At 36.2% G+C, this 15,105-nt stretch overlaps 1 protein-coding gene across 3 annotated transcripts in view; it reads left to right on the top strand.

Moving 5' to 3' along the window:
* Nucleotides 1–14,326, top strand: part of STIL (STIL centriolar assembly protein) — a 45,040-nt gene extending 30,714 nt beyond the window's left edge. For 2 of the 3 annotated variants that reach the window (XM_036026048.1, XM_028513049.2), the window contains exons 13-17: nucleotides 325–490; nucleotides 4,440–4,671; nucleotides 7,660–7,873; nucleotides 9,638–9,888; nucleotides 12,813–14,326. In XM_036026048.1, coding sequence (XP_035881941.1) covers nucleotides 325–490; nucleotides 4,440–4,671; nucleotides 7,660–7,873; nucleotides 9,638–9,888; nucleotides 12,813–13,599 — 1,650 coding nt within the window. In that variant the 3' untranslated portion in view covers nucleotides 13,600–14,326. The remainder of the gene's footprint in view (nucleotides 1–324; nucleotides 491–4,439; nucleotides 4,672–7,659; nucleotides 7,874–9,637; nucleotides 9,889–12,812) is intronic. The other variant, XM_028513050.2, reaches the window with a different exon arrangement.
* The last annotated feature ends 779 nt before the right edge of the window (nucleotides 14,327–15,105 follow it).

Genomic DNA, 15,105 nt, shown 5'->3' with positions numbered 1-15,105 from the left:
CTACCATACTTTTGAGTTTTTAAGTGAAATAGGAAAAAATATAGGATTGAATTTTTAACATTCAGGCTTTTCAACATGAGTGTCAATTTATGAATGCTAATCTAAACACTTGTATGTTTTTACTTTTAAATTTACATATAGCCCAGTTTCTTAATAATGAATGATAATGATTTTCTGCATTGAATAAGTTTTATATTATCTAGTTGAAATGTGAGAAAATATAAAGTTTAGTTATTTATAACTGGAGAACTAATTCATATTTAAACCCAGCAGCCATTTTTTGCGATTCACTGTCAGTTTAACATATGTTTTTAACTGATACAGATTCAGCGTTTGTTGGAAGCACAGGCTCTTCAGCCCTGCTCCCCTAAGACAACCACTGTGGGAGACACGGGGCAGGCTGCAGCACAAGCGGAGTGGGTTTCCATGGAAGCACAGTCGTCCCCAGGTGTACACATGAGAAAAAGTGTAAGCATTGCTGTGAGCACAGGTAATTTCTTTTTTTTTTATTTGTAAGGAATTTTTAAAAATGCTTTTCATATCTACTTTGAAATATTTTTACATTGAAATTGGTGCATGACACAAACAGAACCAACACCAAGGTAATAAGAGTGTAACTATGTAAAGTCTTTATGTAATTTTACTCTTTATGAAATAAAACTATACCTGAAAACAGGTATGAAACTCCATAACAATACATCATTTTTGCCACTTTCCCAGGTTGGACCCAGTTCTAATAAGAGAAATCATCTGTGGTTTGAGGGATCTGGGGAGGTTTCATCTATGCACTGTTACTGAATCTGGGCCCTGGAGGGTATGTAGGATTTTAGTAGGTGGAATTCAGAGATGGCAGACAGACTGGGCAGAGAAAATAGTGTGGGCTCAGAGAAGACCGGATTCTGCATTGTTCAGCACTCTACAGTGCTATGCAGGGCCGTTTCTACATCTTTAACAAAGGACAATCTACTTTATTTGGTAAGCAACATTAAAGGCCTCAAAAAAAATCAGCAATGTAAATGACATTTATTTACATGTTTATTCATCACCAGACCATGAAATCTTCAAGAACAACTTTGTGTCCTCCGGGTCTAGCAAGACGAGTAGTACACAAGGTAGTAGAGATAAGGATGAAGAGGAAGGGTCAGTAAGATGCTGATAAGATTTGATAATTAATTGGATATAGCAGTTGAGGAAGAAGGATTCAAAAGTTACTCTAGCTAAATGCAATGTGATATCTTAGATTGGATCCTAGAACAGAAAAAGAACATCAGTGGAAAATTGCTGAAATTCAGATAAAGTCTACAGTTTTAGTTACTAATAATGTACCACTGTTGGTTTCTTTCTTTTTTTTTTTTTTAAGATTTTATTTATTTATTTTTAGACAGAAGAGAAGGGAGGGAGAATAAGAGGGAAACATCAATGTGTGGTTGTCTCTTGCGAGACTCCCAGTGGGGACCTGGCCCTCAACCCAGGTATGTGTCCTGACCGGGAATCAAACCGGTGACCCTTTGGTTTCTAGGCCAGCACTCAATCCACTGAGCCACACCAGCCAGGGCTGATTTTTTTTTAAAGTCCGCTACACAGTTATCAAATCACTTATGAAACAAGAAATTTGGATGGGTAACAAGAAAACTAATAGATGGAGCTAAATTACATTTCTTTCTAATGACATGTTAAAGGCTTGGCTCAGTTTTTAATTGAATGAATCAGCTTTACTGAATGAACTGTAAGTTTTAACTTGAAGATACACTCTGCAGAAAATGAGGCAATTAAAAGAAGAAAAATATATTACCATGAGAAGAATTCCTTAAAATTGCTATTAATTTTGTGTTCTATATTCTTTTTTTTTAAACTCAGTCCACTGAGCCACGCCAGCCAGGGCACAATGTTGGTTTCTTGATTTTGAAAAATGTATCGTGGTAGTGTAAGATGTTAACACCAAGGGAACCTGGAAGAGGAGTATACAGGAACTCTGTATTATCTTCTCTATAAATCTAGAATTATTCCACAATTAAGATAAAAGTTATTCCAATATTTTAAGCCTGGATGATGGAGGGAAAGGTGGTAGGATTGAACGGAAGAAGGCAAGTTAGGGAAGCCAAGGAGAGAGTATAAGTACGGTCCCATCTGTTCAGACTGAGCTACTTTTGCAAATGAAGATAATGATGCCCAAAAGAGTGGGGGTGGGTTGAAGACAAATTTTATGTTCTTTTTCTGGACTATCCATATAGAGGGGAGGAAGGAGTGAGGGTAGCAAGAACTTCACGCACATTTATAAATCACGTTCGGGTATTAATTACTCAGTTAAGATTCTTTGTCTACAACGTAAACCACTTTGAAGTAATTTAAGCAAGGACGGGAAATTTACTGGAAGAATATGGGGATGTTTTATGAAAGTGAAGGCCAAGAATGGGGCTGGACTTCAGGGAAAAATCAGAGCTAGAAACTGGAATACCATTAGGACTATCCCCTTATTCTACATAGCTGTTTTATTGATCTACAGTCTTCACTGCCTTACATTTTAAAATATAGCTCACCCAGAGTTCCAAAGTTTATGTGTGCACAGTTTTAGCCTTATGCACAAACCAGGTTATTATCCATCAGTCCCAGTATCAAATTGCAGAGAACCTGAATGGCCAAGTTTGGGTTAGGTTTTACTCCCTGCTTCAGTGGTAAGGGGGCTAAGAATCACATAATAAGAACATAGCTTCTGGAGTCCCATCTGTGTTCATTGCAGGGGTGATGGTTCCCAGGGAAAGTGTGTGTGTGCATGTGTGAATGTGTATGTTGTAGAGGGATGGTGGGGAAGGAGTATGGGTATTGTGAGCTAAACAAACGTACCAAAAAGTTCAGTTTCCTCCTAGGCTCTCTCATAAAATTCTATATATAAAGTGTATTATAGTTGCTTAACATCCGTATGTCACTAGACTGTAAGCTTTTGGGATCTAGAGCACTGCCTTATTCACTATTGTATCTTCATTACCTAGCATGATGCCTAAAACAATATGTGCCGAATAAGTGATAACTGAGTGAAGTTATTCACATGCTTGAACTGATATTCCAAAATTATTTTAAATAAGTTTTCAATATGATATATAGAATTCAAATATTTTAAAACTTCATAGATTCATATTCAGAGTTGTTACTTATATGCAGAAAAATGAATTAATCATTTGAATTAAATGGCTCTTAGAAGCACATTTATTCTATAATAATACTTAATTCCCAAAAGTATATCTAGTGATCATGTATTCAGGATAAGTAGCACTTAGAGATTATTATGCTAAGTGAAATAAGCCAGTCAGAGAAAGGCGAATACAATATGATCTCACTTATATGTGAAATCTAATGAACAAAATAAACTGATGGGCAAAACAGAAACATGGGCTACAGAACAGACTGACAGCGGTCAGTGGGAATAGCGGGGCTGGATGCAAAAGGTGAAGGGATCAGCCGGAGAACACATATGCACAACCCATGGACACAGACGACAGTGTGGTGGTGGCCAGAGGGAGGGGAGGGTGGGAAGCCAGCAAAGTGTGGGGAATGGGGACATCTCTCACAGTGTCTACAGTAAAAATAAAGAAAAAAGATTGTAATGTTTAGTTTAATACAAGATTAAATCATGCTTTTATTAATTTATTTTCATAAAATCATCCAAGTTGGCCTTCAAAGTAGAATCCATTTTGACTTGGATTTACTTTTTGGCTTTAATTATTGCTAAAAATCATTTTATAAAGCATTAGTTCCCAAATTGTAGAATGCATACTACTGAGGTTCAGAAGATGACTTGGAGTAGTATACAGATGAATATTTTATACTTTGTGGATATATTTATTGTTAGGAGTATTGGAAAAATTTAACACTTGAAATCTATGATTTCTTGGAGATGATGATGCTAGGTAAAAAAAAGTGAGTTGACAAAGAAAAATAGCAAGCGAGTAAATAATACATGCAAATAGTTCTGCAAATAATTGTGCAATTGATCCATAAAGTTTGGGAAACATTTGATTTTTAAATACATGCCTGATATTGCATATGTCTGATACATCCCTAATATGGCTTTATAAGTGCTTCATTAAAGTATCAAAATCAGGGATTTGTATCTTATATTTTGTCCACTGTTTCAGAACAGCAGTTTTCAACACACCACACCGAACTGTATTCAAAACTTTCATGTATAAAACGCATCATTTGAGAGTCACATCTCTTGAAGAATCAGGGCCCAGAATATCCCCCTTTCCTCTGTACCCCAGTTTTCTATCTTTTCTCCTGCCACTTCACTCTTCGTGGCATTGCTGAGGAAATATAATATGAAAAGAGTTCTAGATAATTGTGTTAAAATAATATAGCTAGTCTTACTTCATAAAGGTGTGTCAGGGAATTGTTTTTATAGTAGAGTATTTGTTTCAATGTTTGTTAAAACTTTTGATCTCCAGGTGCCAGCTTGTTTTGGAATGCAGCAGGTGATCATCAAGAGCCTAACTCTCAGCTGAAGCAAGATGATACCAAGATTTCCAGTGAGGACATGAATTTTTCTGTCGATATTAATAATGAAGTCACAAGTCCTCCAGGCAGTGCATCTTCATTGAAAGCAGTTGATATTCCCAGTTTTGAAGAGAGCAACATTGCTGTGGAAGAAGAACTTAATCAGCCACTTTCTGTATCCAAGTAAGGTCTCCGTGATTCAATATTCATCCTACTTCTTTATCTCTTTTAAATTCTAAGATTCTTTTGGTGATCTAACTCTATGTGCACACTAACCTATGAATACATCTACATCTACATTTATTTCTATAAGTATCTGTCTGTACTTGAAAATCCTTGACTTCATACCAATCCTCTGATTCCAGTCCTACACTCCCTTTTTTATTAGCAGTTCAGTCCTACTTCAGTGTGTACATGAAGTAGTTTCAGAATGACTAAGAATTTTGAAACAAATTTACTAGAGTATGTTTATTTATACTTTTTATCTTTAGCCTTACAATATCCAACAAAAATATCTTTTTTCACTGTTATTTAGGTTTTTTCTTCCCCATTCCCTTATATGGTTATGCTGTTTGTTTGTGATGCCATTAAGTGTTACTATTCCATTTTGGAGTCCCTCCATATTCTAGTTGATTTTCTTTGTTTTTTTTGGTGTGGGAAACATCACTGTGATTCTAACAGACCAAACTATATAAAAAGGTATACACTTAAAGGATTGTTTCCTTCTCCTCCCTGCTACTTTGTTCCCAAATTCTCCTTTTACCACCTCTTCTTCTACCCAATCTCTAGTTACTAGATTATCCTTCCTGTATTTCTTTTGTACAAATGAGCAGATATGTCTGTATTTTATGTTATTTCTTTCTTAAACAAAGTATAGAAAAGTAGTGTGCCATAAGCACTCTCCTAAACTTTTCTCTTCATTTGGCAGTATAGTCTGGAAATCGCTCCAAATTGGTTCCTAGTGATCATCTTCATTTTAATAGCTATATAATATTCCATTGTTTGGATGTGCCATAGTTTAATAAAATACTCTCCTATCTATGAGCATTTAGACTGTTTCCAATGTTTTCCAACTACAAACAATGCTACAGTGAGTTACTTTGTTCATGTATAGTTTTGAATTATTCTAGAAGTGGAATTCCTGCATCCAAAGTTAATTGCTTATGTAGTTTCATTACATGTTGCCAAATTTCCCTGCAAAAGGGCTGTGCAAGTTTGTATTCCCACCAACAGTATCTGACGTTGTCTGTTTCCCCAAAGCCATGCCAGAAACACTGCTGACCAGCCTCTTAAGTGATAACTGATATTTTGGTATTGTTTTAACTTTCATTTTTAAACTTATAAGTGAGTTGGATCATAAAAATATTTGTGAAATATGTGCTTGTCTTTCTTATACCATTTTTCTATTAGTTTTATGTCTTTTACCCCTCAAGTTTTAAGTGTTCTTCATGTATCAGAGGTGTTCGCTGATTGTGGTAAATGTTGTAAATATTTTCATCCAGCTTGTCAGTTGTATTTTGACCTTGTTTGATGTTTTTTACCATGTAATGATTTTTTACTTTAGATTGTCAGATTTATTGACTTTTTTTCTTAGAAATTATCTCTTGACTGGCATTTTACAAAGATTCATTTTAGCTAATAATTTCTTGATATTTTCATGTACCAAATGAGTACTTGGCACTTCATATCAAGTTAAAATTAAACAGTATGGCTCTACCTAGTGTGGCTCAGTGGATTGAGTGCTGGCCTGTGAACCAAAGGATTCCTGGTTCAATTCCCAGTCAGGGCAAATGCCTGGGTTGCCAGCCAGGTTAGGTCCCCAGTGTGGGCGCATGAGACACAACCACACATTAATGTTTCTTTCCCCCTCTTTCTCCCTTCCTTCCCTGCTCTCTAAAATAAATAAGTAAAATCTTTTTAAAAATTAAATAGTATGGAAAAAAATGAAAATAAACTGAGTTTTAAAGAAGAGGTATGGTTAGAAAAATCATACAATATCTTTAAAATGAAATACTATGTAAAGATTAAAACTTGTTTTTTTAAGAATATTTAATGAAGTGGGAAGATATTCATGACATGATATTTGGTTTTTAAAAGCAGCTTCTAAAGCTATATATAATATGGTACAGTTCTTCAGAGAAAATTCATATCAGTAGAAAAAAAGCATAGATGGAAATCCTCTGCAGTGTTAACAGCTGTTATCTCTAGGTATTCAATTACCTGTGACTTTTATTTTCTTTATACTCAGTATAACTTTGAGCAATTACTTAACTAACCTCTGTGCCTCAATTTCCTCATTGTCAAATAGGGACAAAATGTAGTATTTATCTCATAGGTCTTTTGGGGAAGGATTGTATAAGATGATGTATTTGAAACAGTGCCTGGCCCTTTCTGCTAGTTAATATTTATTATTACTTTTCTCTGTTTTCTACAATAGCCATAGATTACTGTTCTTACAAGTAATGTTTTTAAATATTGCTTTCCAAGGTTACTTTTAAAATACGTATTCATATCCTAAATTTGGAAATAATAAATACTCATTGTATGAAATTTGAAAAATACAAGCATAAAGAAGAAAAATACAACCAAGTATGTAATGTGATTATAAATGACAACTTAGGTACTCTTATTTGACAAGCTTTAAAACTTGAAGTGAGCACTGGCTGGTGTGGCTTCGTGGATTGAATGTCAGCCTGCAGACCGAATGGTTGCTGGTTCCAGTCTCGGTCAGGGCACCTGATCGATGTGTCTCTCCATCTCTTTCTCTGTCCTTTCTCCTCTCTCTAAAAATAAATAAATGAAATATAAAAAACCTTAAAGTAAACAAATGATATATTTAAAATTTTTTAGAGTATTTAGAAAATACTAGTTAAGTCTTTTCTGTCTTTAAACTAAAAAATTTTATTGCATCAAGTTCAGGAGAAATAAGCAGGTTGTTTTCCAACTTTTCAAGAAAGTTGTCTAAATACATTATAAATAACAACTCAAAAAGGTGTCGTGATCCAGCTTATATGCAGCCTATCAAGATGAGATACTCATCACTAAGAGCTAAAATTACAAACCAGAATGCTGCTTGAACCTTACCTCTTTCTTCCTGAGTTACGGCACTTCAAATATATGTTAAGGACACTTTGATAACTAACACTTACATTATATGTACATCCTTTCAAGCAGCTCTTCTCCAGAGGTGAGAAAAGAACCTGAGGTGCCTGTGTTCTTTCCGAATTCCCTGCTGGCAGAGAGCGTAAACATGTGCTTACAGAGTAGACCAACAGAGGGTGCTAGTGACAACTCTGTAACTTCTGGGGAACCAAAAATTGAGCAAGTAATGCAACCTTCACCGCATCAAACATCAGATAACCAGAAAATATACCAGGATTTATTGGTAAGAAAATGTAAAGCATTTCATCTTCTATGTGATGGTGATTTAGCTTAGGGTATACTAGTCAAGCTTTTCCTATCTTTAAATTGAGTGGGACCTTGGTATAAGAAGATATGCAAATTAGTGATATATCATTTATTTCTTTTAGCTTTTCATAAATTGTGATAACCCAAATCCAGTAATTAAACTGTAAGCATGCCAGTTATCAGGTACTTAGATAGCTGGGGAAGGGGAAGAAGCTTTATTTTAAAAATATAAATATTGATATTAGGTCAAATCCAAACTGAAGTTGGTACCATAGAAAACAAGCAAGAGTTTGCAGGAAGTTTGAGTGCTGGAAAGAAGTAGAATATTTATGATAATATTTACCGATTTCAGGTTAGGTAAGTGGCATTTTAATTGAATACTTAGCCTAGTCTAAGAAAGTGAGCTAAGTTAAGTAGATACTGTAAAATGTGAATATGACCATTGAGAACCTAGGGGAAATAATATACAGATACCGGTAACAAACAGTTGGGGCAGGCGGAGAAGTGCTGTAAGCAAAGGCAGCACAGATTAAAAAGACATAATTCTGGTTGGAGAAAATAGTTGCCTTGGAAAAGCTAGAATGTAAACTGGGACATGAAGGTCACATAACTCCAGCTATCACTTCCATCCAGATTGTAGACTTTGGAACATTCGATTCTTCCCTTTAAAATTGAGGGCTAATTAAGCTTACTTCACAGAGCCCTTAGTATTCCTCAGTGAACACACATTTGTTATTTGCCTGCTAGGTCCTAGGCTGGTGTGCCCGACCATGTGCTCAGGGAATGACATGTGCTTTAATGCCAGGAGGACAGAGGTAGTACTCACTCTCACTCAGAATGAGAAAAGAAAGGAGTCAAATTCTGGAAGAACAAAGATCTGTGACATGCATAACTGAAACATTACTATTTTTCAGATGAAAGCATGGTTTAAAACTTTTGTTTATAAAGAATTTTCTATAAATCCTGAAACCACTTGAAATACTACTCAAACAATTTTAAGTCTATTGGTTTTAAAATGGACAAATTCTGAACAGATATATATTTTTAAAAAAATCAGAATGGAAACTTTATTCATAAATCTTGAGAATTTAGTTTTGACATATGCTGGTGAAAGGCAAAATGGAAGTTTTTTTATTATTTCCCTCCCTCTGAATCATTTCTTTTACATTAAATTATTAGGTGACATTCATTAATAAGATTATATAGGTTTCAGTGTACATTTCTATGATACATGATCTGTATATCATATTGTGTGACTACCACCTATGAACAGACATTCTAAGTTTCCTCTAGGGTCTGGTCAAAGCATTTATTGGGATGGACTGCTTTTATAAAAAACTTATAATACAGTGGTGCCTCGATACTTGCTGTTAATTCACTCCAGAACTCATGATGAATGCCAGAACTAACAAGTACCTAACGAATTTTTCAAGTGACAAATGATAAAGCATTTTCTCTTGTGGGGTGGCATCATGTCTCATACAAGTGCAACGAGTCCCAAGCAAGCTCCAAGTGCTGAAACTTTTTTTTCTTGTCCAATTGCATCTAGTACAGGGTTTGGCGAGTTCTGAAGCTGATGAGTACCGAGGTATGGCTGTATCTGTAAATGTACTTGATACTTTGTAGGATTTGGGAAGATATTAATTTACTATTCCCTGGCCTTACTTATGCTGTCATTTACATTTTTGTTTCTTAAAATTGTTAATAGTGGTTTTTAAAATATATCTTTTCTTTTCATCAGGGTCAAGTGAACCACCTATTAAATAACTCTCCCAAAGAGACTGAGCAACCATCTACCAGTGCAGTAATTGTCAGCCACGAGTGTACCAGAACCCAAAACGTTTACCATGCAAAGAAAAAAAAACATGATTCAGGACTGGTGGACAAAGATTGTGTTCTTAATGCAACCCTTAAGCAACTAAGAAGCCTTGGAGTAAAAATTGATTCTCCCACTAAAGTGAAGAAAAATGCACATACAGTGGATCATGCTAGGTAATTTTAAAATTTGTTTAAAGGATGAATAAATTTTAAATGTATGCAGCAATCTCATGAGAAAGGGCATACACTTGCTACTCAGTTCAATTGATTTATCATTTATTCAGGGCCTGCTATATGTGTGATGAATAAGAAATCATCTGTACCCTTTAGATTCTCCATTTTAGCAGGAGAGAGGGTTATATAAGTAATTACAGAGATATTGTGGGATGTCTCCTGGGTAAAGATGCCAGTGAAATGCTCTGGGAGTCTTGGGGAAAGAGAAATGAGCTTTGATTCATTTCTGGTGTCTGGAAAGTCTTGCTGGAGGTGATAGTGTCTGTGCCAGCGTCTGGATATTATGAAGTTGTGCCACCTAAACGGCAAGAAAGTAGTTACATGAACACTACCTACTGCTCAGGAATATTCCAGCTGGCCGTGTTCTTCTGTTCAGACTCTTCTACATCACAGATGACCTTGGCACCTGCTTGTTTTTAAAGAGGATAACAATCTGGAAATTATATTGTTAAGGTTAGCCTGTTTTCTGCTAATTATTCTTGTTGCTGTATTCTAGTTACAAAAGTAATAGTCTTGTTATTTAAAAAATATATATCAAATCATACACAAATACCAGATAAAATACAAAAGCCCCCACTCCCCAAACTTTTCAGTCTGACTCCTCCAAGGTTACTCCTCTTGTTTTATGTTTTTCTAGAAATGTTCAAGTATCTACATGTGTGATGAGTGTTGTGATTTGGTTGTTTTTTCCTTAACATTTATAGCTGACCTTTCCTTATTGGCATATGCAGTTCTTTCTCATGCATTTAAACAACTGCATAATATTCTGTGGGACCCATGTACTATAATATAGTGAACCCTAGTCCTCTGTTAATGGCCTTTTAGTCTGAATCTCTTATTTCTTATCTCAAACAATGCTAAGTGAACATCATTCTACAAGTCCTGGTACAAGTATCTTTGCAGGATAAATTCCTACAGATAGACAGGCTCAAAGAATGTATGCATGTGAGGTTTTGGCAGATGTTGCCATTACACACCAGAGTACTTGTACCGCGTTATATTCCTCCCACAGGGCAGGAGCATGAGGCAGGTAGCACTTGCGAGGTAGAGGCTGTACAATACTTGTTGGACTGCACAGAGCAGCCTGCGGTCTGCGCGGGGCCCTTACTTTTCAGTGTGGCTGCCTTTGGGGAGTACTATATTTCTTCACAGTGGCCACCCTATTGTAATGTCTCTAGTATGAAACACTGAAATTAACACATTTTAGTATATAATGAACTTGGATTAGAAGTTCTTATTTGCTTTTTCAAATTATTTACATTAACATTATCTGTAGATATATTTTTAGTGTGCACACACTTTCTGATTCAATATGCAAACTGCTTATAATTTTAGGAAATAAAGAAAGTAGAAAAGGACTGTATATTCAGAATGTTATCACTATACTATAGCATAAAAGAATAATGTCTGGATAAATTGATACTGTCTCATCTTACTCCAACAGTCTCCTAAAGTTAGCAAGAAGGTTAAGGAAGAAGTCCTTGTAAAGACCATCATTACGGAGCACGCTGTCCCATTGCTGGGTGGTGGCTTCGCTGGTCTCAGGGAACATTAATGATGAGAATGAAACTACCTGGTAGTTATTTGGGCTTTGCAGGGGTAAGGGCGCCCAGTGGCTGGCACATGTAAAACAGCTGAATTTCTTCACTGAATGATATGGAAAGTCATAGCTCATTCTTTGACTAGAATATACTGTTTGCCATAACAAATAGTACACACATGACTCTAATTTTTAGGGAACAGAAAAACTGATAGCAAAGTACACATTGCTGAACATCGTACAGTGAAAACTATTGTAGAGGCCCAGAGAGTAAGGCAGACCTGACCTCTGTTTGTCAATTACTACTGTTCAGCTTAAGGAAATTAGTTAAAAACCTCTATTCCTCAGTTCCCCCAAGTGTAAAATAAAGATAATAATAGTACCTGCTTCTTTTATTCATTCAGTGAGTATTAATTCAGTGCCTGCTCCCAGGCACCAAGGATACTGCAGTGGGGGACAGAAATAGACAAAAATTCATGGGCTTTCACAAGGGAGCTAAACAATAAACAAGAAATGTGAGTTAAGCAGATATAGATAACCCTAAGTGCCAAGAAGAAAACAGAAAAGTAGGGGATGGGAAATGTGAGGAATTGTAATGGACAATCAAGTTGAGATATTTGATATGGATGACCTCTCTGAGAAAGGTTTCTGTGAGGATTAAATAAGATAATGAATGCATAGCGGAGTGCCTGGCATATAATATGGCATCCATCAAAATTAGCAGCTATTATTGTATATATGATATAAAGGGAAAGGCAAGTCAATTAGTTAACATTAGTGAGGTAATACCAGCCAAAGTGAGTTGAAGCTTGTATCTAATCAAAGAAAATCAGTGTATGCACACACACCATAGTCCGTGTCCAGAGGCTGGCTGATGTTTTTTATTTATTACAAATAGAATCTCTTCAGCTATGAACAAGCTAATATTCTGAGCTACTCACCAGAGCTTGTAATGTTATACTATCAAATGTGTTTTCTATTTTTTTATTTTTGTTTTACTTTACAAATATTTACCTTACCAATAACTTTTACATTTGGGGGCCTATATTTTGTTTTAAAACCATGAGTGATCTTTAAGTTTAGAAAAATTAATTTCTGTTCCAGTTTCAGTCTGTAAGTCATGGGTTACCTTCTAAGTTATCAGTTTTATCCCTTGAATGTATCTGGATCATCAAGACTTAGAAGTCTGAGCTCTCAGATACAGAGCACCATGAGGCTTAGAGCTGAAGCCCTATAGCTACCTCATAGATGGGAGCACATTTAGAATAACGCTACTCAGAACCCCAAATAAGGTACGTGACGGCCGCTCTGTTGTGTCTTGCAGTGTGCTGGCCTGCATCAGCCCTGAGGCGGTGATCTCCGGATTGAACTACGTGTCATTCTCTAATGCTGGCATGAGCGGCTTCAGCCCAAACGGTGTGGATCTGAGCATGGAGGCGAATGCTATAGCTCTGAAATACCTAAATGAAAATCAGCTGTCACAACTGTCTCTCACTCGATCAAACCAGAACAACTGTGACTCATCTTTTAGCCTTCTGCATATTAATACAGACAGGAGCACAGTGGGGCTTAGTTTAATTTCACCAAGCAACATGTCTCTCGCAACCAAAAAATATATGAAGAGATACGGACTCATCCAAGGCAATGACAATAGTGAAGATGAAGAGGAGCCTCTGAAGAACACCGATAGCAAGAGTGAACATTTATTGAATCAAAACCTCACGTCCATACCTGAACAACTTGATTGTCAGAAGGAGCCTTCTAGGAATGCCTGTGAAAGAATTAGTTGTAATAACTGTGAACCCTCGGGCACCCACACAGATATGCCAGTATTGAGAAATATTACAAATGAAGTTCCGCCAAAAGCAGCACAGCAGTTGAATGAAAACCCAGCTGTCTTATTAAAGAACCTTAAATCAAGTCCTGTAGTCAACCTCCGAACCGGAAAAGCAGAGTTTACCCACCATCCTGAAAAAGAAAATGAAAGGGACACTCCAGTTTTTCCTAAAAGTCTGAAACCTTCTGAAACTTTAAAGCAAATGAATAGTATGAATTCCGTAGGCACCTTCTTAGATGTAAAGCGTCTCAGGCAGTTGCCAAAATTATTTTAAACCTTTTACTCCCTTCCCTCCTGATATGAGGAGAGGGTGTCTTCTGAAGATGCTTAGAGAAGCCAGAGCCTATTGGTAGTTTGGGGATTCCTAATTACTCTGAGGCTCACCCTGGTTTTGGTAACAGCTGACTGCAAAGACCTGAAGGAGTGACCCAATTGCCTGTGAGTTGGCTGACTGGTGGGAGAGCTGAGTTCCCTCTGTTAGAGAGCTTTTCAGTGTCCCTGAAACCTTTTTTTAAATAAATAAGCCCTGAAATCAGTTATTTCAACAAACTTAGGTAAACAGAAACTCTCCAGCTCTGAATCTGAACTGTTCTTTTCTACTGTGCATTTTGAAAAGTAAGTCTGTTTTCCTAGCACATTGCAGCTCTGCATCTACCCAGTATCGCCCAAAAGGACAAAGTTATCATGACCCTGCCTAAATTAGCTAAATCAACCCTTACTGAATTTAACAGGAAAGCTTTGTTTTTAAAAAATAATTTGAGATCTTTTCTTACAAGAAGTGTATATGTCTTCTTAAATTAAGATGTCTATTTGTTAAATTCTATGGAAGTAAAACTTTAGCAATATAGTGGGTTGAGGTAATGTACCATGTTCAACATATAGCTCTAACTATTGCAGAATAAAATTATTGGGTATGAGTGTGTTTTATAAGCTTTGTGAGTTTTTCAAATGTTTTAGTTTTTAATAGAACTAAAATATGTATTAAATTTAATTAAAATGTCTAGATTGACTGTTTTCCTTTGTCCTCTGCTATAGCATATCCTTTTCCACTTAAAAAAAATTTAGACACCAGAAAGTTACAAAAATAATACAGAGTTCAAGGGTACCCTTCACCCAGTGAACCCTGATGATAATTAGTATCTTACATAACCATGAGAAATTATCAAAGTCAAAAAATTGACATTGCATATAGTATTAATAACTAAATCCCTTTCAGGTTTCACAAGGTTCTATGCACACTCATTGACTTACCTTTTGGTGTGTATGAAATCTCAAAATTACATCACCATCATAGGTTTGCATAATCGGCACCACAATCAGCATACAAAAAGAACTATTCCATCACCCCCCCAAAAAAAATTCTAGTTCTACTCACCTTCCATCCCTAACTCCTAACAACCAATGGTCTGTTTTCCATCCCTGGAATTTGGTTATTTTGAGAATGTGAATATGAATGGAATCATTGTATATAACTTTTTGAAATTGGTTTTTACTCTGCATAATATCCTTGAGATCTGTCCAAGTTGTTGAATGTATCAATAGTTGCTTCTTGCTCTGGCTGGTGTGGCTCAGTAGATTGAGTGCCCACATGCGAACCAAAGGATCACCAGTTCAGTTCCCAGTAAGGACACATGCCTGAGTTGTGGGCCAGGTCCCCAGTAAGGGGTGTGTGACCCAGTTAGAGGCAACCACACACTGATGTTTCTCTCCCTCCCTTCCTCCCTCTCTAAAAATAAATAAATAAAATCTTTAAAAAAAATAGTTGCTTCCACTTCCCCCT

The sequence above is a fragment of the Phyllostomus discolor genome, chromosome 5, assembly GCF_004126475.2.
Source record: "Phyllostomus discolor isolate MPI-MPIP mPhyDis1 chromosome 5, mPhyDis1.pri.v3, whole genome shotgun sequence".
NCBI classification, from domain to species: domain Eukaryota; kingdom Metazoa; phylum Chordata; class Mammalia; order Chiroptera; family Phyllostomidae; genus Phyllostomus; species Phyllostomus discolor.
The sequence above is the reverse complement of the archived record's forward strand: the minus strand, read 5'-3'. Positions and strand labels throughout refer to the sequence as shown.